The 25,763-nt window shown below is 38.9% G+C and overlaps 1 protein-coding gene across 1 annotated transcript in view; it reads left to right on the top strand.

Moving 5' to 3' along the window:
• Positions 1-25,763, top strand: part of LRP2 (low density lipoprotein receptor-related protein 2) — a 175,961-nt gene that overhangs the window by 66,083 nt on the left and 84,115 nt on the right. The window contains exons 15-26 of the mRNA XM_010849414.1: positions 1,253-1,455; positions 3,188-3,328; positions 4,696-4,899; positions 13,707-13,899; positions 15,396-15,521; positions 16,461-16,591; positions 18,743-18,877; positions 19,274-19,555; positions 20,523-20,765; positions 21,816-21,935; positions 22,571-22,687; positions 24,722-25,099. Coding sequence (XP_010847716.1) covers positions 1,253-1,455; positions 3,188-3,328; positions 4,696-4,899; positions 13,707-13,899; positions 15,396-15,521; positions 16,461-16,591; positions 18,743-18,877; positions 19,274-19,555; positions 20,523-20,765; positions 21,816-21,935; positions 22,571-22,687; positions 24,722-25,099 — 2,273 coding nt within the window. The remainder of the gene's footprint in view (positions 1-1,252; positions 1,456-3,187; positions 3,329-4,695; positions 4,900-13,706; positions 13,900-15,395; positions 15,522-16,460; positions 16,592-18,742; positions 18,878-19,273; positions 19,556-20,522; positions 20,766-21,815; positions 21,936-22,570; positions 22,688-24,721; positions 25,100-25,763) is intronic.

Genomic DNA, 25,763 nt, shown 5'->3' with positions numbered 1-25,763 from the left:
GGGTGGTGTCATCTGCATATCTGAGGTTATTGATATTTCTCCCGGCAATCTTGATTCCAGCTTGTGCTTCTTCCAGTCCAGCGTTTCTCATGATGTACTCTGCATATAAGTTAAATAAGCAGGGTGACAATATACAGCCTTGTCGTACTCCTTTTCCTATTTGGAACCAGTCTGTTGTTCCATAGATTAGTTTAATTGTTAACTATTTTACATCCTCTTCTTTTGGTGTTTTCAAAAACTGGTTAAAACAGCCTTTAACTTTTGACCAAGAAAAATTACTTGTGTCAATATGATTTTTCCAAATGACTTGATCTTATTTTCACAATTAAAAGACCCATGATACTTTTGTTTCTCCTTTATTTGTAAGGATGGTATCACAGTTTGCCACAATCTCTATTTGTTTAAATGAAGAGATTGAGTATTAAGGCTATGACTTCTTATTACTGAAACTGGTTCCCAAAGTGAGAATATGAATTAACCTAATGACAAAAATAATCATATAAATCATACAATTGAGAAATTGCCTAACTTTTTTCTCTTTCATGAATCATCCTCCACCTCACTTTGTGTGGCCTCAGTGAATGACTGATTCTGTAGATGTAGTCATGGCAGCAATGTTGATTTCTTCCCCTTGTCTGGCACTTCTTACCTCTGTTGTCTTCCATTTAAGCAGTTCTGGGCACTCTGTCTCCACTATCAAGTGATTAGCTGACAGTTTAATCAAGCAAGGGCCTGTCAGTGGTAGCCCTGTGCTTTCTGCTCTCTAGAGTGACATCGGAAATAGGTGTGTGTTTGCCACGTGTCGAATTTTCTAACTTGCTATCTTGTTCCCTAGCGGCTGAGAAATGGTCAGTGGTGCAGTGTTGTGAGTGGAGTGAGTGTTGAAGGCATCTTCTACCAGATTTCCCATCCCTTGTTACACTCTTTCCCCTAGGAATTTCAAAATGATGTTTCACATCTTAACCCTTTTATATGTGGAGCAACCTTAAAAGAATGAAGAACAAGTGGGAAAGCAGTAATTTCTCAAAAAATTTAGCTAGGGCAGGGACTGGTCTATAAGTGCCAAGGCTCTTTTCTTAGAGGCAACATGGAAGTCCTTCTAGCAAGTATAGACAGAAATACACCTGCATCTTAAAATGTATCTTGACTATATATTCTATAGTAATAGCTAGCAATTTTTTAGCTTTTAAGCATATTTGTGAACTAATTCCACCTTTAATCAAAACTGTATGGTGTATCTCTTTTGTAACAGGATGACAGTAATTCATGGAGGCGCGGACATTCCTCATCCCTTTTCAATAAGCTTGTTTGAAGGACAGTTGTTCTTCACCGATTGGACAAAGATGGCTGTATTGAAGGCAAACAAGTTCAAGGAGACTAACCCCAGATTGTACTACCGCTCTTCCCTGAAGCCATTTGGAGTGACTGTTTACCATGGCCTCAGGCAGCCCTATGGTAGGCACCCCCCAACAGAGGGAAAACCCTGCTTGGTACAGGCCTTGGTTAGAAAGGTTTTCTCAAAGTTCTCATGAGATTTGGGAGGTGTTCTCAAATGTTTGATGGATTATCTAGAGAGTTAAACTAGCTGAAATTAGCTTTGCAGGTCATGGGTATTTTAGAGAGGTTGATGTATTTCGGAATTAAAATGCCCAGTCGACAAAGAACATAGAGATGTGTTTAACAGATATTTATTGGCATATGCAGTATACCAGATCCTGTCTACAGGCTGGAGAAAGAGCAGCAAATACACCAAACTAAAATGACCCATCCTTCGTCTACTGGGATAAATCTCCCAATTCAACTTCCTAATATTACAGTCAAGGAAGCCAGACCCAGAAGAAGAAAATGACATGCCTAAGTGGCCACTTTATTTAGGTAGTGCCAGAGCTTTTTTTCTTCTTCTTCTTCTTCCTTGTATGACACCTGTTTAGCATTGGGTTTGGTGTCTCTCAGATAGTCATTAATCAAAGAAATGAAATATTTTGATTCAGACACTGTGAAGTCTTACGTTATTTTATGATAAGTTTTGTTTCAAGGTTTTAAACTGACATGACTGGACTGGGTCCATAGCTCTTTACTGCATTTGCTTATGCATCAAAGGAAAGAAATACAAACGAGGCTACATTGGAAGAAAGCTTAATATCAGTGAACAGTAATTCAGAGAAAGAAAGATTTAACTTAAACCTCTAATGCTAAGTGATGGGTCTGGCTTTCTGGAGAAAGACTATAAAGTAATTAGGCTGATTTAAAAAACCCAAACCAACCAACCTCTAGAACTGATGGTTTTGGATGACTACCCTTCCTACACAAACAAACACTTCATTGGAAAATATATACTATATATATATATATATATATGAAAGTATATACTATATTAGAAAATATCTATTTGGAATGATCAATTCATGGGCTACTAAACTCACATCTGCCCTTGACCAAAAGTATAACCCAGTTTCATCATCTAAATTATATTATTTGCCTCAGAATGATACCTGCCTGTGTTTCTCAAAATGAATCTACTTGAGAAGGTAAAGAGACTATTTTAAAGAGTAAGTTAAAGGATAAGAAAACAATTTCAAAAGCAGACATTTTAAATTTTGACAGCCTTGCATACAGTGAACTTTCTGAAGTCATTGCCTTGAGAATTGTTTTTGGATGTATAGACTGGTTTGTGTTCTGACATGTAGGGTTTTGGAATTAGATCTGGATTTGAATATTAGTTTAGTTGTTTAACAACTAAATAATCTTGAGCAAGTTGTCAAACCTTTTGGAACTTTGGTTTCCTTTTCTGTAAAATTGGGATAATAATGTTTACCTCTTAGAATCTTTGGTGGTAAATTGTCTTACAAAGTTAAGTATCCAGGGAGGTTATTTGGGGGAAGTCATATTTTAATCACTGATGCTAGCAGACAAAGCGATATAGTTACTGGGAGGATAAGAACCCTCAAGGCTATTCAATTGCAGGAATTTTTTTTTTTTTTTTTTTTGCCACTAGCAGTTTAAGAGTAGATTCAAGAGCAGCAGTGGGATTGAGAGCAGTTAAATGGATGTATACAGTAATAACCAGTAGTGATGTCTCCAAGGAGTTTCAAACCCATTTCACCCACAGGTTGCAAAATGGCTTCGCATGTCTTGGGTAAATAAGCATTTCTAATTGAGATTTAACAATGTACATTTTTCCTTCCAGCAAGAAATCCATGTGCACATGAAAATGGGGGCTGTCAGCACATCTGTGTCCTCAGCCACAGAACATTCAATGGTGGTTTGGGTTACCGTTGCAAGTGTAGGCTTGGCTACATTCCGGATTGGGACGACTATCACTGTGTTGGTAAGATCACTTTTGGACTATCTTTCTGACAGTCAGCACAGGGCTGTACATGCACTGCTTTGGGACTGGGCCAGCTCCCTATAGCACTTCTTCACAGTGAATAAGCTTTTGGTAGCCCATGGGCATCTTCCTTTGTAGGCACCATTCCTTTTGTATGAAGAAGAACATGTTTGAAGATGTAAATTTCCATCATTTGGGACACATACAGGGTTCCCTTGGGTGACTCTCATTCCTGAAATCACTTTCTTTCTTTAAAGTATGCTCTTGACATTCATAGGATTTAATTTTGAGCCCTTTAGTCTACCAAATATATACCTTTAGATGTTAGTCTTAACCCTGGTGGGAAGCACTTGCCATCACTTTTATTGACTTCTCTTAGCTCACCACTTTGCCAGTCAGGTAATCACATCTTGATCCCACCTCGCTTTACTGCTATATTCCAAACTAAACTCCTCAGTGTTGGGGTAGCTCATTTCTTCATCTGGTGTTTACTCCTCAGTTCAGATTTTCTCTCTGTATCTGCTTCTATGCTCTGGTTTTCATTCGTGCCTTAAATGCGTAGTCTTCCTCTTTGATCACCTACACATCTACTCACATTAAAATAACGCTGCCTCGTCTTCATCTGGTGATGAAATGCACTCCTTCAGTATTTGTTTCTCTCATTTATTGTCCCTTTGACAACTCTCCTTTTTAATGCTTTTGACACATTCTTACTCCCTGCTGTTACTTCTGGATTAGTATGTAAATCCTCTTATTTTAACTTGAACAAATTTGTTCACTTTGTAGGTCATCCTAGATTCAGATAAAGATCACCCTCATTGCAAAAACCGTGCTCTCCTTTTTGATTTCCTGGCCCATTGTCTCTGCCTTCTTCTTTGATTTTACACATCACTTCTTCTTTCCTATTTCCTTCATTCCTCTCCTCCCTTTCTGCTTTCCTCCCTGTATTTCTTTCTAAATAATTTACCTGGTTGCTGTTAATATTCTTTTTTGCTGGTCTTCACATCTCCTAAACTGCAGTAGGATTCTTGATATAGATCTCTACACAAAAGTTAATGTAACTGAGAATTTTGATGGAATCATTGTTCAGTTAATACCAGTTTGGAAATTCAGCATATGGACACCATGTGTTTAATCCTAAGTTTAATCCTAAGGATAAATTTCTCAGGGAGAAGTAAGATTGTAATACTTACTGCCTTTATAGTATTTTCCTTCTTTCCATTATTTCCAACTATGTTTTTTACATATTTTTTGTATTTATTTCAGAATTATCAGGTGTGATTTATGGGTATAAAAGTAATATCTCTGGAACTGGGAGAAGGTAAGAACCATGCTGTGGTTGACTGCGTGTGTCCTTCTTTCTACAGCTGCTGAGCGGTTTCTGCTCTTTTCATCTAATCTGGCTGTTCGTGGCATCCCACTCACCCTCTCTCACCAGACGGAGGTCATCCTTCCAGTGACAGGATCTTCTTCCATCTTCCTTGGGATTGATTTTGATGCCCGCGAGAAGGCTATCTTTTTTTCAGATACAAAGAAAAACATTATTTACAGACAAAAGCTCGATGGTACAGGTGAGAATGGTTTTAAAGTTTTTTTTTTCTTTCTTGTTTTGTCTGTTTTCAATAATAATACTAATCATTTGCCCTATAAAACTTTTGCATTCACTTCTTAAGCAGGATCTTTTACTAAGCTTGCTAAATATTTTTAGATAGGGAAATCTATAAATTAGGTCTAAGCGAACACTTCCTTTATTTTCAAAATAAGTTACAAATGAGACTGAATTTTAAAACAATTATTGATGTAATTGGAAAGCTACAAATATTACCATATCGACACTTCATAAAAGGAGGGTTAAATATATGAAAACTGTTAATGGGTTAATTGACTAGAGGCTGTTCCCTTTATTCAAGCAGCCAGATTGAGCCGATGGAATGATCTCTGTATAGAGTTGCTACACTACCTAAACGGAATAAGAATATTTATTTTTTAAAGATATGAATTATATGTAAATATAGATTTACTGTAAGTTTCTAGTTGATTGGAATTCTGTTAAAATCTTCATAATCCTCACAGAAAGATAAATTAGTAGACCTTATCAGTTGGGTACTATCAGTCAGACCTTATCAGTTGGGTACTATCACAATCCGGTACTCTGATTTTACCATCCATCCACTAATGGGTCGAAAACCGAAGTCTGAAAAAAAAAAGAGTAGCCACAATAACAAAGCAACTAAGAGGGCCAGCTCAAGAGCTCACTGCTTAGTTTCGAATCCTGAGTTCTCACATTTCTTAGTTGTATAATCTTGGGAGTGTTACTGTGAAATAGGAAGAATAATAAAGGCACTACATAACTCAATGTTTTTGATAGGATTTTAGGTTAATGCATTTAAAATACCTAGAATCATGCCTGGAAAATAGTAAATACTTTCAGTAAATGTTAGCTAGATAGTTGGATGGCATCACTGACTCAATGGACATGAGTTTGAGCAAACTCTGGGAAATAGTGAAGGCCAGGGAAGCCTGATGTGCTGCAATTCATGGAGTCACAAAGAGTTGGACATGACTTAGCAACTGAAGAACAACAAAAGCTATTATTATAGCTGTTATCAATGAAAAACTCTTATTACTCTGCTCCACCCTACCCCAACTGAGACTTGCTCACTAGAGGTAATTCCTTACCATTCTTTTGTCCCCATGTTTCTAAATACTTATACTTACTAATACTTATGCTGTTACTAATACTTACTAATACAATTATTAGTAAGTATTAGTAATTAGTAAGTTACTAATACTTACTAATGCTTATACCGTTACTGAGTCCAAGCTCATACAACTCACTGCATGGCAGGCTAGAATAGCAACTTTATTTGGAAAGCCAGCAGACCAAGAAGATGGTGGACTAGTATCCCAAAAAAGCATCTTACCCAAGTTAGAATTCAGGCCTCTTTTATATTAAAAGCAGAGAGGATTTGGCTGGTGAATCCTTTGTCCTTGGAGCTATCCATGTAATCTGTTTACCATGTTCCTATAAACTACCAACAAAGCAAAAGCTGTTCTCTGTTCTGCAACTTTTTATCTCTATAGAAAGAAAGTAGAAAGTATTAGTCACTCAGTCATGTCTGACTCTTTGAGACCCCATGGACTGTAGCCCACCAGACTCCTCTGTCCAAGGAATTCTTCAGGCAAGAATACTGGAGTGGGTTGCCATTCCCTTTTCCAGGTATCTTCCTGACCCAGGGATCAAACCCACGTCTCTTGCATCACAGACAGATTCTTTACCACTAGGGCCCCTGGGAAGCCTTTTATCTGTGTGTGTGTGTGTGTTCAGTTGCTCAGTTGTGTCCGACTCTTTGCGACCCCATGAACTATAGCCACCCAGGCTCCTCTGTCCAAGGAATTCTCCAGGCAAGAATAGTGGAGTAGGTTGCTGTTTCCTACTCCAGGGCTTTATCTCTACATGAAGGGAAAATTTATACCCTTAAATGTCACAGCCTTGAGAATGGGCTATCCTGTGTATTTTATCCCATAGGCAACATTCCTTTACAAAAGGTGCCGAGCCTGCACGCTAAGCACAGGCAGCAGAGAACAAAGGTTAGAGCTAAAGGAATAGATGCAATGTGGAATCAGGGTTATTCTTCTCTGTTGCAGTACCTTTTCTTGATTTGTCATTTTAGACATTTATTTTCCTTGTTACAGATAAGGAATCAGCTCTCCTTTCCCCTCTCCTTCTCCCTAAAAAGCTAGAACATAATTTTTTGTTCACTGCTAAATCAAGTAGTCTTTCATGATGACATTTCTTGAACAAATGTTGATTTTTTTTCCCCTTGGAGTTTGACAATTGCTCCATCTTCATTTGCTTAGTTTCTTCTATAGCTATTATATTTTCCCCCAACAGATCTATCAAATGCTTGTCTGTGTATCTACATATTTATCAAATGCAAAATCTGTGATTTTTTTCCCCCTCTGCTGTATAGCTGAATCTGGCACACAGCTCTTCTGACCTCCATCTGCTGCTTCTCTCTGCTGGTTTTCCTGTTTCTGGCAAGCCATTTATTTCTCTTTCCAGACTTATTTCCATACTTTGCTGAAACACATTGTATCGTAGCTTTCAGTGGGTAGGGTGGTATATAATTTGAGTCTGAATCTACTTTTATTTTGCCCTGCAACTCGATCATTTGACAAGGTGTAAGGTGAAAGTAGTTTTACCTTAGAAATTTGAAGACACTGATGCACTGTCTTCTAGAAGCCCATGTCGGAAGTCCTGTGCCATCTGCAGTAGCATTTCAGTGTATATGACCTTTCTGGGGGGAGAGTCTTTTTGTTTCTTTTTGGAAACTTTTAGAATCTTTTTGTGATCCTTTTCATCTTGAGATTTCTCTCCTATTCCAAGGGAGTTTTCTTGCCCCTGCTTTTTTCTATTCAAGCATGTTAGGTTAATCATCTGTTTTCTTCTTATCTTTCCTTTCTTGGTTTTCATCTCTATCATTTCGTTCTACTTTCTGTGAGTTTTTTTTTGGGCATTTTAGTTTTAGTCTATCAGATATTTGATTTTCAATGTTGAAGAGCTCCTTCTTGCTCTCTGATTATCTCTTTTTAAAAATAAAGCCTGGGACCTCCCTGGTGGTTCAGTGGCTAGGACTCCATGCTCCCAAAATAGGGGGCTCAGATGTGATTCCTGGTCAAAGAACCAGACCCCACATTCCTCAGCTAAGACCCAGTGCAAATAAATTAATTAATTAATAGAAAAATAAATTTAATCTTTTCTTAGTCTATGAAGATATTAATTACATTAAATGATTAATTTTTCTCTTTCCATTTCCTTTGGGTTGCTTTTTCTTTTGGGGTTGTTTTCAGATGTCCTTTTTATGAAGGAAACTTAAATTTCTTTGAGCCTTGTTTGATAGTAAGAGCAAAGCTATAAAGTGCTAACCAGAAAGCTATAGTTATGAATGGGCCTCGTCAGTTGGTGATCAAACAGCCCTTTTGTTGCTAAGTCGCTTCAGTCATGTCCGACTCTGTGCGACCCCACAGACGGCAGCCCACCAGGCTCCCCCGTCCCTGGGATTCTCCAGGCAAGAACACTGGAGTGGGTTGCCATTTCCTTTTCCAAAGCCTTTTTGTTGAGAAGTTTCCAAATGTCAGTATCAGCAAATCCTTTCTGGAGATGGTCAATTTCTTCTTAGTAGATGCTCCTTCTCCCTGTTGGGGTGAGGAGTAAGAGGGGGAAACTAGTACCTGTGTTCTGGGAGCAGTGCAGATGAGAGGGGGCGGGGGCCCCTTCAGTTCAGTGTTCACAGGCATAATCTCCTGTGTTCAGTTCTGTGCAGAGCTGTCGGGCCACATGTCCTCAGCCTGCAGCCTCTCTGAGTTGAGTTCCCCCCGAGGAAAAAATTCTCAGGTCTGTTAGAGGGTGCAGAGGAGAGGAGTGTTATAGATGCTCGGGGTTGGGTTCGGCTGTTCACCATACCACCTTTTTGATTTATTTATTGGCTGTGGTGAGCCTTCACTGTTGCATGTGGGCTCTCTTGTTGAAGCGAGCGAGAGCTCCTCTTCCTTGTAATGTGTGGGCTTCTCATTGCGGTAGCTGCTCTCGTGTGCAGGCTTCAGTAGTTGCGGCTCGTGGGCTCTAGAGTGTTGGCTCAGTAGTTGTGGCGCACGGACTTGGTTGCTCCATGGCTTGTGGGATCTTCCCTGACCAGGGATCAAAGCAGTGTCCCTTGCATTACAAGGCAGATTCTTAACCACTGGACCACCAGGGAAGCCTCTGTACCAGGGTAGTTACTCAGCCCTGCCTTTTTCAGAATCTGGTGCCTCTGTGTGCAGATAAGCTGAGGCTTCTCCATGTGTGGGTGTTGGTGCTCACCTCTGCTGGTATATCTCACCTTTTATTTAGTTAGTTACCCCTTCTCCGGTTTCTTTCTCTTCATCTGTTCTTCTACTGGAAGGAAGAGGAGATAAACTTGCGGTTAATCTGTGATTTTGAACCAAAAGACCTTTTTTCTGAGGACTGGAATTACATCTGCAGAGTTACTACACACAGGCTGTCTCCCGTAGGTGCCTCCACAGGTCAGATTCCTATAGCTTTGGCAACTGCAGTTCTCATCTTGGTTTTCTTTCTTTTTTTTTTTTTTCAAATAAATTTCAAGTCCACAAGCTGAGAAAATTGCCTTTTAAAATAGCGGTTAAACTCTTTGCACTTTGCTTACGGAGGTATTACGTTTGCTCTGTTTTTCCGAGTGAGAAGGTGAAATTCAGTGAGTTTACGTGCAAAAACTGTTCGAAGTCAAATTGAAGTCAGTATGGGCTGACCCTCAGGGAACTTGCCGCATCAATGATCCTTTCTCTTCTCCACCTTTTTTTGTTTATCTATTGACTTGTCCTCATCAGATATGCTGAAGTCTCTCTCATCCTAAAAATCCTTCAACCCACCCTCTACTTCATGTTCCTTTTTGATTGCAGTCTTCTGTCCTCAGGTTTGTGGACAAGCACCTTGAAAGTTTGGTGTACGTTTTTTAAGCCCTACTTCCATATCTACATTTCTCACCTCTTTGCACTATGTCACTTTCTTGAAACCAATCTTATCCCAGTCACCTCCAGTCACTTTGTTATAAACTTTCAGTTCTTTTCTTTGGCACCTTAGTCATTTTCTTAAATGTTTTTTTCACCTTGACAACACACTCCTGAATTTCCTTCTGTTTCTTGACCATTATTTCTACTGTTCCTTAAACATTTTTTCTTTCAGTTCAGTTCAGTTCAGTTCAGTTGCTCAGTTGTGTCTGACTCTTTGCAACCCCATGAACCACAGCACGCCAGGCCTCCCTGTCCATCACCAGCTCCCAGAGTCCACTCAACCCATGTCCATTGAGTTGGTGATGCCATCCAACCATCTCATCCTCTGTCGTCCCTTTCTCCTCCTGCCCTCAATCTTTCCCAACATCAGGGTCATTTCAAATGAGTCAGCTGTTCTCATCAGGTGGCCAAAGTACTGGAGTTTCAGCTTCAACATCAGTCCTACCAGTGAACACCCAGGACTGATCTCCTTTAGGATGAACTGGTTGGATCTCCTTGCAGTCCAAGGGACTCTCAAGAGTCTTCTCCAACACCATGGTTCAAAAGCATCAATTCTTCAGTGCTCAGCTTTCTTTATAGTCCAACTCTCACATCCATACATGACCACTGGAAAAACCATAGCCTTGACTAGACAGACCTTTATTTACAAAGTAATGTCTCTGCTTTTTAATATGCCGTCAAGGTTGGTCATAACTTTCCTTCCAAGGAGTAAGTGTCTTTTAATTTCATGGCTGCAATCACCATCTGCAGTGATTTTGGAGCCCCCCAAAATAAAGTCTGACACTGTTTCCACTGTTTCCCCATCTATTTCCCATGAAGTGATGGGACCGGATGCCATGATCTTAGTTTTCTGAATGTTGAGCTTTAAGCCAACTTTTTCACTCTCCTCTTTCAGTTTCATCAAGAGGCTCTTCAGTTCTTCTTCACTTTCTGCCATAAGGGTGGTATCATCTGCATATCTGAGGTTATTGATATTTCTCCCAGCAATCTTGATTCCAGCTTTTGCTTCTTCCAGCCCAGCATTTCTCACGATGTACTCTGCATATAAGTTAAATAAGCAGGGTGACAATATACAGCCTTGACGAACTCCTTTTCCTATTTGGAACCAGTCTGTTGTTCCATGTCCAATTCTAACTGTTTCTTCCTGACCTGCCGACAGGTTTCTCAAGAGGCAGATCAGGTGGTCTGGTATTCCCATCTCTTTCAGAATTTTCCACAGTTGATTGTGATCCACACAGTTAAAGGCTTTGGCATAGTCAATAAAGCAGAAATAGATGTTTTTCTGGAATTCTCTTGCTTTTTTGATGATCCAGTGGATGTGGGCAATTTGATCCCTGGTTCCTCTGCCTTTTCTAAAACCAGGTTGAACATCTGGAAGTTCATGGTTTATGTATTGCTGAAGCGTGGCTTGGAGAATTTTGAGCATTACTTTAATAGTGTGTGAGATGAGTGCAATTGTGCGGTAGTTTGAGCATTCTTTGGCATTGCCTTTCTTTGGGATTGGAATGAAAACTGACCTTTTCCAATCCTGTGGCCACTGCCGAGTTTTCCAAATTTGCTGGCATATTGAGTGCAACACTTTCACAGCATCATCTTTCAGGATTTGAAATAGCTCAACTGGAATTCCATCACCTCCACTAGCTTTGTTTTTTCTTTATCTGTCCTATATGCAATTGTGATCTCTAGTGTTCAACATGGGTCCTCTCTTCTAATTGTGCATTTTCTTCCACATAATTCTGCATCTTCTGTGTCTTTGGTTACCATCTAATGTAGTAAGTATAAATTAGTGTAGGGAATCTTATGATAGGCCATTTCCTGAATGCTTTTCTTCCTAACCTGGAGAATGAAGGGAAAGGTCAGGGAAGGCTTCGTGCAGAAAGTGCTAAAAGTCTCAAACCAAGCTCACATTTTGGTTTTCACATCCATTGCACCAATTGCCTGTTGGATACTTCACCTGGATATCCCACAGATCACCTGAAAACCAATTCGTCTAAATATTCACCATTCTTCCTCTTCTCCAGGACTCCTGCCCCAAGGGAAAGGTGTCACCTTTTACCTGCCGCCCCACCCTCCCCAAATCTGGTGGTCACCCAAACTTCTTCCTTTCTTTTAGCCTCTATCATTAACTTGTTAACCTGTAGCCATGCTTCTGAACATGTGGAATCCTCAGTGTCTGTCCTTCCCACTTCCACATCTTTTCTACAGCCCTTCATTCACCGCTTCCTTTGGGAAACCTCTTCCTAGGACTTCACTGGTGGTCCAGTGGTTAAGACTCTGGTTCCACCTCATGGTGCATTGGTTCAGTCCGTGATTAGGGAATTAAGATCCTGCATGCTATGTGGTGGGGCCAAGATAAGTAAATAAATAAAAGCAAAACACCTCTCTACACCTATTGTCATTGTTCAGTTGCTAAGTCGTGTCTGACTCTTTGCAACCCCATGGATTGCAGCACACCAGGCTTCCGTTTCCTTCACCATCTCCTGGAGTTTACTCGTATTCATGTCAGTGATGCTGGTTAAGCATCTCATCCTCCTGCACTTCCTGCCATAATTTCCATACCATCCTGTGCATACCACCATCACAGCAGCCAATATTCTTCTATTGCTTTCCCTCTTGCCCTAATTGCCTCCTCTCCCCTCTCCTACTTCATTATAGATATCTTGAAGACAGTGTCCACATTTCTCTCAAGACGCTTCACTTTACATGACTCAGTTTCCCCATGTGGAAAGTAGAGATAATAGTAATTCCTGCTCTTGAGCTGTTGTGAGGATGGATGAATTCATGTAAAGTACTTGGGCTCGTTTCAGGCTCATGAAGTGAAGTGAAGTGAAGTCGCTCAGTCATGTCTGACTCTTTGTGACCCCATGGACTGTAGCCTACCAGGCTCCTCCATCCATGGGAATTTCCAGACAAGAATACTGATGTGGGTTGCCATTTCTTTCTCTAGGAGATCTTCCTGACCCAGGATTGAACTCCGGTCTCCCACATTGTAGGCAGATGCTTTACTGTCTGAGCCATCAGGGAAGTGGTGGCTCATATTAAGTGCTCAGTATAAGCTGCTGTTAGTAATACTATTAGTAGTATGATGTTTCCTCAATGTCTAGTATGGTGTCTAGCACACAGAGGACTTTCTTTGTATAATTTCTCATATAAATAAATGGAAAAAAGACTAGACTTTTTCCTTCAAAAGAAAGAGGTGTGATTGTTTACTCTGATTCACATTTTTTTTTTTTAAAGGAAAAAGAGGGGGAAAGGCATAAAAATTCACAAAGGAAAAAGTGGTCTTTGTTTCTCTTCATACCCAGTTCTGATTTCCTTTCTGGCTGCTGGTCTTTCCCAAACTTGGCAACTTTGTGGCTATGAAAGAATTGTTGATGAGAAGGTTGGGCGGGAATGCCTCCCAGATACCCCCAGTCGTACCTGGCAGTGTCAGCTTATCAGTGCTGTCTGTGGGTGGTGGTTGTGAGTATGTGAACTCAGGTATCTCTTCTTCAGATGTTCTGTACTGAGAAATTTTTTCTGAAAGGTTGAACAAGGGAGTAAATCCAGGCCATACCACTGCTGGTTCTGTTTAACAGAATCATATCTATTCTTTGAGATCCAGACATTTGGAGATGAGTAGATTCTAGGTTTATCTCATGTGTTGCTTTGCAGTTTACAGTTGCTTTATTTTATTTTTTTTTAAAGAATTTCATGTTACTGAAATATTCTTTGCGTGCTCACACAAAGTTTAAATATGCAGTGATAGGAAAATGTATATCATATAAAATATGCTTACTTTAAACCATGTCCATATTTTAATTTACAGGAAGAGAAATTATCACAGCTAACAGGGTGCCAGCTGTTCAAAGTTTGAGTTTTGATTGGATTTCGAGGAATCTCTATTGGACAGATTCTTCTTATAGGAGTGTCAGTGTCATAAGGCTAGCTGATAAATCAAGACGTACAATCATCCAGAATTTAAATAACCCACAGTCAATCGTAGTTCATCCGACTGCTGGGTAAGTATGTTCATGTTTTCTTAAGAAAACAAGCGATGCCATAGGTATTGGGCAAATTTAGTAAATACAAGATTGAACCATGTAAATTGAAATCACCTTAGATTGTATCCTTTTAGCACATGCTGAAATTATCACTTTACCTCTACCACTTACCTTTAGCTAAGTTTTGGCTTTCCCAGCCTTCACTGAACTGTGTATTTTTCATAGTCACATAGGACCAAACAGTGAGTCACAGATTCGGTGGAGAAGGAATGAATATGCAGCAGAATTATCAGGAAAGGCTCAAATTCCTTCCCAGCTTTAATGGGTTGATACAAAGCTTACCAAAGCTTTCTAAATCGTTCAGTAGTTTTCAGAATGAAAAGTCTTTCAGACCACAAAGTGTTTAACCACTGCGTTGTTGATGGAGTCAGGCAAAAAAAGACAGAGCATTTCACATCATCCCTTCTAGTTCTTACCTTTTTTATTTAAATATGTTTGATAGTTTGATAGCTTACCATAAAGTCTTAAACCAGGTAGTTATGTTTTAATAGAGTAATAAAAAAGTGATAACTGGTAACTTACTAAAGCCTGATTGAGGGTACATAGCAAACACTTTACATAGTGCATAATCTCATCTAAGCCAAAAGCTGGTTTGTGAGTGAGTGTATACAAGACCTGTTTTGGACCTCAGAGAGATAAAGTAACTTGCTCAAGGACCCACTGCTATTAAGCAACAGTTAGTATTAAAATTCCAGACCTATCTGACTGCAAAGCCTGTGTGTCTAACATATTTTAAAACTGACGATGGTATCGATAAGAAGTTTTATTGCCCGATAGAGAGTTAAATGTTGATTTTCTAGTGAATTTATCTTAAGCTAAGTCTTTGGCAGTGGGTTTTAAAAAGGCGTTAAATTCCTTTCCTAATCAGTCATTCATTTGAAACAATATGAAGTCACATTTCAGAAAGTTACCTTTTGGAAAAGACTCATTTTAGTTCTTAAGGCGCACATGAAAGAGAAGAGCTTTGCCCCCCTACACTTACATTTTTGCTACCCTTCGAAAAAAAAAAAAAAAGCATAAAAAAGATGTCTTGGGTAAGACATCTTGGGTACATTGATTTGGGTGCATTTTTAATCAGGAATGAAATGCTTTGCTGCAAATTCCTTGTGGAAGATGATTAAAGAGTCATCTAGTGGATCCTTGATGTTTAATCCAGAAAGAAAGTGAGAGATTATAAAATCTGTTTTTGTTTTACTCATCATTTATTTTATTTCAAGGACATGTAGTATTAATAATCTGAATTATGTCTTTTTGAAGAGCCTACTTGGTGACAATAGTCCTGAAGTCTAGCACAGTGGTTCTCTGCCCTGGATGCTCATTTTAATGCTATTTGTATTTTCTATGTATTTTTTTATATAAACCCTACAGAAAACTAGTTTGCAGCAATTCTCTGGAGAATCTGTGTTTAGTTTGTACCAATGTTAACATCTTTGATTTATTAACTCCTTTTCTAGGTATATATTCTTCTCGGTTTGGTACCGTCCTGCTAAAATCCTGAGAGCATGGGCTGATGGATCTAACATTTTACCTATAGTAAACACTACTCTTGGGTGGCCCAGTGGGCTGTCCATTGATTGGAGGTAAGTAGGAATCATCCCAAATTGCTGCTAAGGGAAACATATTGTAGTTGGCCAGCTTCTGCTGGGATGAAAATGTATGCATTAAAATGAATATTCTGAAAATTGCTAGAGGAAGCAGAATAGGGCAAGACTCAGGGAAATAGAAGAAGGATTTGATGAAGTACTGGTCATGTGCAATTTTTACAGGGGCCATCTTGAGGATAGGAAATCTTTGGTGTCAACAAATATGTATTTGCCTATATGCACTATGGGAGGGTTTTTGGAATATCAGATTTAAATTTTAAGATATTGATCTGTTAAGGATATAGGAAAAGGTAACAGGGTAAACAAGCTTAGAGATGTCAAATGCAAAAGCAGTTCATAGGAGTAAAAATAGGAAGAAATGTGTTTAACCTTTCAAACATAAGTCACTAACGGTATTTTTCCTAAATGTGAATTTAATAAGGCAAAAACTAAAATTCTTAACTTGAAGATAACATTTCAGGTTTTCTAAGACATTTGAAAATCACTTCATGAAAGTTGCTTTGTTTTTCTGGGGAACATAAGACTATTAAACTTTGCTTAATGAATGTAAATGTGTCAGCTGAACATGCTGTGCAGCTGAATTGCTGTTGTTTAGCTGCTAAGTTCTGTATGACTCTTCTGCGACCCCATGGACTGTCCAGCTCTTAGTCGTGTCCAACTCTTTCCACCCCATGGACTGTAGCCCACCCGGTTCCTCTGTCCATGGGATTTCCCAGGCAAGAATACTGGCCTGGGTTTCCATTTCCTTCTTAAGGGGGTCTTCCTGACCCAGGGATCGAACCCATGTCTCCTGCATTGCAGACGGATTCTTTACTGCTGAGCCACCAGGGAAATCCCTGATTTTGAATGCCCTTAGTATAAGGTGTGCTTTTCTAATTTCTGAATAACCAGTAACTAAGTATTTTGTTATTCTAGTTCTTCACGATTGTACTGGGTAGATGCCTTTTTTGATAAAATTGAGCACAGTAACTTTGATGGTTCAGACAGAAAAGCCCTGACCAATGTACATCAGTTGACACATCCATTTGGACTTGCTGTCTCTCAAGGTATGTTTTGAAGCAAAAGTGTTTTATTTATACTGTGCAAGCTGTATAAAACTCATCCTCATTTGACAATCTCATAATTCCAGAAAAACTGGTCACTTATGAAATGGTGCTCTTATGTCTAAATAAAACATTGTTTGTTGATGAAATATTAATGTTTTTCTGTTTGAGACATTTCTATATACAGTGCATCTGTTTTCTTCCTCCCATCTCCTCTCTTGTGAGTATAGGCATGTTCTTGTGGGTTCGGTTGCTGGGAATAAGAATCTAGCACGGCACCACAAAACAGGTGGTGTGTTTAGTCTTGATAATAGGGTTTCTGTGAATGATTGTGTAGTTTGTACCAGGCCAAGAGAGTAAGGAGAAACTAAAACTTACCCTGGTTCTGCTTGACAAACCGTAATTAATCTGGTTAGAGAGGTGCCATTTTTTGATCCAACAAAGCCTCTACACTTACGCTAGTTGTGTTTCAAGTTGAAACTTCCTGCATGCGTGCTAAGTCACTCAGTTTGACTCACAAAGTATCTGACTCTTTGCGACTCCACGGACTATTAGCCCGCCAGGCTCTTCTGTCCATGGAATTCTCCAGGCAAGAATACAGGAGTGGGTTGCCATGCCCTCTGCCAGGGGATCTTCCCGACCCAGAGATTGAACCCACGTCTCCTGCATTGCAGGTGAATTCTTTTCCATTGAGCCACCAGGGAAGTCCTGAAATTTCCTACTGTGAATCATTGGCATACTGCTTTTAAAAAAAGTAGACACTGACTATAATTCAAAGACTTTCTCATACACATGTAGTATGGAATGAATAACTAGTAAATATATTCTATATTCCCCCCTGTTTTCTGTGGAGGAGTGCATGTTATTTTAAAATATTTTAAGTGCTCTTGTGAGATTTTTGAGTCAGTTATAAATATGCAGCCAGTGCATTCTTTTTCCCTTTCTACTAATGCTGTCCGACACATCCTATTTGTTCTCACATAGGAACAGTATAAACATGTTAAATTTTCTCTGCTGTTTGCTGGAATATTTTGTAATTAAATAAAAATGCAGTTTTTATTTCATTGCTGGTTTGCAGTTTGATTGCTAGTCAGACCAAATATGATTTAGTAAGTCCAATGACGGATTAGTCATTGATTAGACCATAGATAAGGAAAACTGATTTTATGACACAATTTGTGACATCTTAGTCATTTTCTGGTCAGTTGGAATTTTTAGTTGGTTATTGTTTTTTTCTTTGGAAAACTCTATTGAAATATGCGTTTATTTCCCTGCTTTAGTATCTAAGGTAAAATGAACACAATTGAGTTTTTGATGTTCAAAATCTTGTATGGCCTCTTCCATTTTCAGCTTTGTGGAGCATTATTGTCTTTTAAGGTGTAGGAACACTTATGTGGATAAATTTTATTGATCCCTAAACATACACTAACATTTCCTTCTTGAACTATCTATATCTATGCTTTGCCTTCTCAAAGCTCATTTTGAAATCTGAGAGTCAAATTAAAAAAAAAAATGTTCTCATTAAACATGGGATATAAAATGTTTGACCTGGAAGAGAACTTAGAGATTAATTTTACTAGAAACATGAGCCCCCACACAGTGACGATCACTCAGCAGTTTAGTGCTCAAGCTAGGATAAGAACTCAGTCTCCTGAGGCATCATTTCATATTGTATAAAAGAATCCTGAGATTAAAAAGATTTTTACCCATAGAGGTCTAAGGCCAATTGCTATTAAGTTTCATCACAATATTCCATATTCCAATATTCTTCCCTGAATCTAATCACTACTATTATTAATAATATAGGCTTCTTCTAGGTAGGATCTCTCTCAGATATCTATGCTAGCAACTCTTTCTACTGTTTTTATTCCCTAGCACTCTTGTGTCAGGAAGTATTCTTCCAACTCTATTGTTTTATTAAAGGTCCTTAGCTTCAGAGGCTCAAAAGTCAACAAATAAATGTTTTCTTTAAGAAAAAAAAGTAAGCTTCTAAAGAGTCATTTCTAGAATTACAAGTTATGGAAAACAGAAACATATTTATTTAAACAGATACTTATGAAAGAAGCTTCCCACATTTAGAAGAAGCATTACAAACATATTGCATTTTCCCAGGTGAGCTGTGGCAAGTAAACTTATCACCATATTTCTTCTTAGACTATATATATGTTACTGATTGGAGACGTGGTATTATTCGATTCGGGAAATACAATCCTGGACAATCGATTATTCTCCGAAGTGGTGTTGGTTCTGTGATGCGTGCGAAAGTATATGATTCTAGAGTCCAGACAGGTGAGTAATGTTGCCAGGTTGTTTGTATGGATGTATTTAATATGGTGGCTCCTTTTACCTTTAAATACTTCTTATTTACTATAACTTTATAGTATAGTAAATATACTATATAAATATCCTGATAGCTTTATCTTCCTGTCACTGAGATAATTTTAATGTGTAAGAATTTCTATTCAACTCTACTTACTTTAAGCATATGGGAGGAAAAACACGTTTCGGCACTTCTCTGTATTTAAATTGAATGTGTCATTTGGCATGTTCCTTTCCAAGAAGTCAGTCTCTAATAGTGGGTCTGACAAGTATTCTTTCCCATTCATTTTTCGTCACAAACCAAACCTGTGATCAACCTAAAAGGACTGTGCTTAACCGCCGTGTTTGGGGGCATTGCTTTTTCAGGGTCTAATGCCTGTAGCCGGCCCACCAATCCAAACGGCGACTGCAGCCACTTCTGCTTTCCAGTGCCGAATTCCCAGCGGGTGTGTGGTTGCCCCTATGGAATGAGTCTGGCTTCTGATCATTTGACTTGTGTGGAGAATGCCTCCCGAGAGCCGCCGGTGGAGCAGTGTGGCACTCTTTCCTTCTCCTGTCACAACGGCAGATGCGTGCCCCTTCAGTATCGCTGTGACGGATTCGATGACTGTCTTGATAACAGTGATGAGGCTCAATGTACCACATCTAGTAAGTAGCTTATACATTAGTGATACGTCCTGTGATATATATATAGAGAGAGGTGCACTTTAAAAAAAAGGCTTAGGTTATCCCTATAGGAAAAAAGGAATATGTACTCTAAAGGCTTTTAGAAAGCTAGACAATGAATATTATTCATAGATAATGTTACAGATGATTTCTAGCATTATTTGGACTATCCTCAATAAAATTTTTTTCTGACATTGGATGGACATGCAGAGTCACTGCATTTTGGCCTCTCCTACCCCAAATAAATGGGATCTAATCTATAGTACTGGAGAGAATGGTATCATGGAATAAGTGTTTGCAATAATAGATTTTGAAAATCTCATGTACTGTATTCCTTTTTCCTCCTGTAGGTGAAAAATGGATTATGGGTGAAATGGTGATTTTAACCTTTATAATCTTTTGATGGTAATCCAATTTATAATAAATACTATTGTGAAAGATTAAAAAAATCTCAGCAATTTCTATCAAGGAGACATTAAAGGAAAGAGAAATGACATTTGAAAATAAAAGTGCTCATTTGTACATTTTTGAAATTTCTAAAGGTTTATTTTGTTTAGTTTTATTTTGCACTGTTCTTTTTTAAAACTGCAGGTTTTTACATAAATGTTTTATCAATTTCAAATGAGCCATATGATGAGAGGAAGCATAGCTTAGAAGCAAAGGATGGGCCTTACAGTCGTGACAACTAGAGCTTTGGTCTTGGGCAGATGCCTAAGCCTCTCAAAGCCTCAATTTCCTCATCTGTAAAAATGCAGATAATTATATGTACCTGGCAGTATCCTTGTGAGGATTTAGAGAGAAAAAAAATATGTAAATAATAGTTGCCAAATAAACATCAGCGAATGGTGATGGCTTTCACATTTTGTATAATGCTCCTATTGAAAGGTAAGATCTCATTTAAAAGGCTGTAAAAACCAATGTCTTTACGACCAATTCGTTTCTATTGTAGATGCTACCTGTTCACCTTTAGCATTTGAGTGTAAACGCGAAGGACACTGCATTCCCTCAATGTGGCGCTGTGACGGAGAGGATGATTGTCTGGATGGCAGCGATGAGCAGAACTGCCCCACTCGAGCACCCACTTCCTGCCGTGCTGATCAATTCACCTGTGACAATAACTTCTGTATCCCAAGGAGCTGGGTCTGTGACACAGATAATGATTGTAAGGATGGATCAGATGAAAAGTCATGCAGTAAGTTTTGAACTGATTTCTCTTGGCTGCTCAGCCTAGTAAATAGATTTGAACCATGAGTAGGCTTTGAGTACTTTCCTTGAATGCTCATATAATTTTCATTATATCTTAGCCACTTCTATTCCATCTGTCAACCAGTGTATTAATAGGCTGTAAAAGCAAAGACATGGGAAGTCTTGCTAAATATTTTCTATGGAAGCGAAACAAGGACTGTCTTTGATATTTAACTAATATCCCGATGGAAACTGGAAAATAAAAATCCCACAACTAACTGTTCAGATATTTAAAACAATTGCACTTTCTAAATCATATAAACACACCCAGATGTTTAGCTACTGGCTTTTCTTTTTATTTATACAGGCAAAAAGACAATAGAATAAAAAGGCAAAGAACATTTCAATTTCATTAATCTTACCCACCTGCACAGAGCGGGTGCAGAGTTCCCTGGACTAAGTTCTGTTTTGGTTGCATGATTTGGCTAGTCCCTTTTTTTCAGGACTAGATAAGCTTTAAGATCCCGTCTAGCTTTCACATTCTGTGAGACTATATTATGATTCCTGTTTTGAGTCGTGGAGGCAGCCCTTCTGACCCTAAGGCTATGTCTCTTCTGCCAGCTAGGGTCCTGGTTTTGAGGATAGTTCTGCTTAGGCTTTGGATTAAATTCAGTTATCATGATCCAGTTAAATCCAGTTATCATGTGGACCATGCTCCATGACCACAGGCCATCCTATTTTGTGGGCTGGGTTTCATTGCTTAGCTGTGCAGAAGAGTCTTGGACTTCATAGTATTCATGAGGTGTAGTCCAAAGCAAGGCCATGATGCTTATCTTCTACGTATGGTCTGTTTTTCAAAGTATCCTCACAGTTTCTGACTCTGAAACTGTTTTCAGTTCCTCTCTCCAAGAAGGCGATCTGCCTGACGTGCAGGAATTTTGAGCACACATACAACTGAGATAATTTATGTATTTCCTAAGCATTGTACAGTTTGGCTCTGGTACACATTGGACAAGAAATAAACTATTAACTTGGTTTTGTTTTTGGATGGCATTAGATTATACACAGACATGTTCACCTACTCAGTTTCACTGCCCTGATCACCGATGTATTGCCCTAACTTTTGTCTGTGATGGGACCAAGGACTGTGCTGATGGGTCTGATGAGATTGGTTGTGGTAAGTACATTGTTTTATTTTTTTAATTAATTAACTAATTGCTTAATTAATCCATTGAGGTTATAAGTCCATAACTGATTTATATGTTTCAGGTGTACAATATACTAATTAACATTCAAAGATTAAAATCATTTATAATTGTAAAATATCAGCTATATTCCCTTTGTTGTATAATATATTCCTGTAGCTTATCCCTATCTTACCCCTGCCCCCTTCCTTCTGCCCACTGTTAACCACTTGCTTCTTCTCTATGTCTGTGAGTCTGTTTCTTTTTGGTTATTTTCATTAGTTTGTTTTAGTTTTTAGATTCCACATATAAGTGACATTATATGGTATTTGTCTTTCTCTGTATGACTAAGTCCATCCACGTTGCAGATGGCAAAATTTCATTCTTTTTTATGGCTGAGTGGTGCTCCATTGTGTGTGTATATCTGTGTGTATATCTATATATATATGTTTTCTTTATCTATTCCTTTATCTATTTTCTTTATCTATTCCTCTGTTTATGGCCAAATAAGCTGCTTACCTATCTTGGCTATTGTAACAATGGTTTATTTTTATTCATGATGTTTAGAAAAATTTTGATGTTCAGTTGTTCCTTGGCTTAATTTCTAATATTTTTCTCTCATTTTCAGTAATTAACTGCACTGCTTCTCAATTCACATGTGTTAGTAATGGTCAGTGTATTAGCAAGACATATCGCTGTGATGGTGTTTTTGACTGTGATGACCACTCTGATGAGACAGATTGTCGTAAGTACCATATACCTAGCATGTTTCAGGTGATGGGGTCATTTCTTATTTACCAGGATTGCTCTTCCCACAGATTTTCTCTTAGATAAGCTAGAGGGAAGGCAGCCTAATTAACAAAACATTGTCTAAGGACCACAGTATTGATTGTATAAGAAAATCAAATCAATATCACCAAATAGGGATAAATTGTGAATCAAGTAGTTATAAATGGGCACTTTCAAATTGTCTTTTGAGTAGGTTAAATATTTGTCAGGTATTTTTCTTTTCAGTGTTACCTGCGGCATTCAAAATTAGTGGGTTTCAATGAGGTTTGCCATATATAAAGATATTTTAATGGTTTCTTTTAAGTCTCAATAGGGAGGTCACATCAAGCAAATCATTTGTTTAGTATCTGCTAACATGTTTCTGTGGTCTTTGTTCTGGGAGTCTGATAGAAAGTAAGAAACAAAGCAAGGCAGATAGTTATAAGGGCTTTGTAGAAATGATACAGATAAAATTCATTGAAGGTGCCGAGAAAAGAAATTTTTTGAGGGTTCAAGGAGGACTTCATGGACTATAAATCTGATGGACCTATGAACTTCACAGGCTGTAGACCTAATAATGGAAAGGATTTGTTATTGCCATTTTTATATTAAACAAGGTGAGGTAGTCATTTGTTTGAATGTTGGTGTTTTGGATCATAAAAAGTAGGTTTCTATCAATTCTCCTCCCTAATCAGAAAAGAGGGTTTCCCTGATGGCTCAGTGGTACAGAATCCACCTGCCAATGCAGGAGATGAGGGTTTGATCCCTGGGTCCAGAAGATCCCTGGAGAAGGAAAGGGCAGCCCACTCCACTATTCTTGCATAGAGAATCCTGTGGACCGTGGAGCCTGGTGGGCTATAGTCCCTGGGGTCACAAAGAGTCGGACATGACTGAGCGACTATAACAACAACAATTAGAAAAGGATGGTTTAAATCTATGGATAAAAGAAAATATAAATTATAAGTATGTACAACACCCAGAAATTCTTAATCACCAAAGTTTCTGTTTCACATTGAAAACATAGAATTCTTCTCTGGTGGTCTGAGGTTAAAGTGCCATTGCCTCTGGCTTTCTATTACCTTACAAGGTCCCTGGGAGAGAGTTTGGGTTTACTCCTGTGAAATAGGCAAGTAATCTATAAGAACTGCTTGGTGAATAGCGGAAAGTTTGCAAAGAATGGAAGATTTACAGTCATCTTGGCTTCATCATCATCAGTTCAGTCACTCAGTCATGTCCAATTCTTTGTGACCCCATGAACCGCAGCATGCCAGGCCTCCCTGTCCATCATCAACTCCTGGCTGCTGCTGCTGCTAAGTTGCTTCAGTTGTGTCCGACTCTGTGCGACCCCATAGACGGCAGCCCACCAGGCTCCCCCGTCCCTGGGATTCTCCAGGCAAGAACACTGGAGTGGGTTGCCATTTCCTTCTCCAATGCATGAAAGTGAAAAGTGAAAGTGAAGTCGCTCAGTTGTGTCTGACTTTTTGCGACCCCATGGACTGTAGCCTACCAGGCTCCTCCGTCCATGGGATTTTCCAGGCAAGAGTACTGGAGTGGGTTGCCATTTCCTTCTCCAATTTGCATGTTACTCCAGGTATTTCTTGACTTCGTACTTGGCTTCATTTAGTATAATTCATTTGAGGGAAAGTGATAACATCCAAATATATGAAATACATGAATTCCATGTCACCATAGCTGTTTAACCTCTATTAAATTCTCTGATGATTCTTTATTATTTAATCCAAAGTTAGAAACACAGGAAATATAATTTTCTTTTGACTCAGGGACTTCTATCCATTGTACATCTGTTTCTTTGTTATCAGATCCATTAATCAGATCAGACAGAGAAGACAATCATTTTAGATATTAATATTACATCTAAAATTAATATTTGTCATAATCATTATTAGAAACTCACCATTGATCCAAAATGATTTCTTCTGAACCTAGGAGTTATATAAAAGGGATTATGGATCACATTTACAAACGCATTTTCCCCATGCTGTTCTCTTAGCAACCAGGCCTCCTGGTATGTGCCACCAAGATGAATTCCAGTGCCAAGAAGATGGGATCTGCATTCCAAAGACCTGGGAATGTGATGGGCATGAGGACTGCCTCCAGGGATCTGATGAGCACAATGGCTGTCCCCCCAAAACCTGCCATCCTTCTCATTTCGTCTGTCAGAATGGAAACTGCATCTATAGAAATTGGCTCTGTGATGGGGACAATGATTGCGGAGACATGAGCGATGAGAAGGACTGCCCTACTCAGCCTTTTCAGTGTCCCAGTTGGCAGTGGCAATGCCCCGGCCATAGCATCTGTGTGAATCTGAGTGCAGTGTGTGATGGTGTCTCTGACTGCCCCGGTGGGACAGATGAGTCCCCACTTTGCAGTAAGTCTCCTGACCACAGTTTACTGGCCATGAACTCATCCTGAGCAGGGGCCAGCTGCGTGTCGTCATTGTCACAATCACCATGTAGTTGTTGAGGAAGGAATCTCAGTTCTCTGAATTTCAACCTGTGTAGGGATAGCCCTCATGGAATTCAAATAAATCATCACTGGGTAGTATTTATCATTTAATCCTTTGCACCCGGTTCTGTGTTTTTACTTCATTAGATCATCAAATTAAATTTGGTTCTGTTGGATAATGCACTCATAAGTTTTTCTAACTTTCATATTTCCTAATTTCAATCAGAACTTGCCACAAAATGAATAAAGTCCAGGGATTTGTGTTTGCTGTGATTAAAATCCTGTGACTGGCATATCATCCTAATTACTGTCCTTTCTTTCTTTGCTCTTTAATTGATGCTCACTCTCAGATGAACCCTAGCCAGGTATGACTGCAAAGTACTTTAGATTCTTATGATTTTATTTGCATTGCATTTGTGCTGAAAATGTCCTAATCATTTAGACTTACTTCCCCTTCTGGTACATGTTTCATACCATGACTCTTATAAATAAGAATACACATGGAAATAGAGGATATTTGCATCTACAGGCAGATAACTATCTTGGGTGCCTCGGGCATAGTCATTTTAGCCCTGAAAGTAAGGATG

This window comes from Bison bison, unplaced genomic scaffold, assembly GCF_000754665.1.
Source record: "Bison bison bison isolate TAMUID 2011002044 unplaced genomic scaffold, Bison_UMD1.0 scf7180017864282, whole genome shotgun sequence".
Taxonomy (NCBI): domain Eukaryota; kingdom Metazoa; phylum Chordata; class Mammalia; order Artiodactyla; family Bovidae; genus Bison; species Bison bison.
This window is presented reverse-complemented; position numbering and strand designations above follow the sequence as displayed.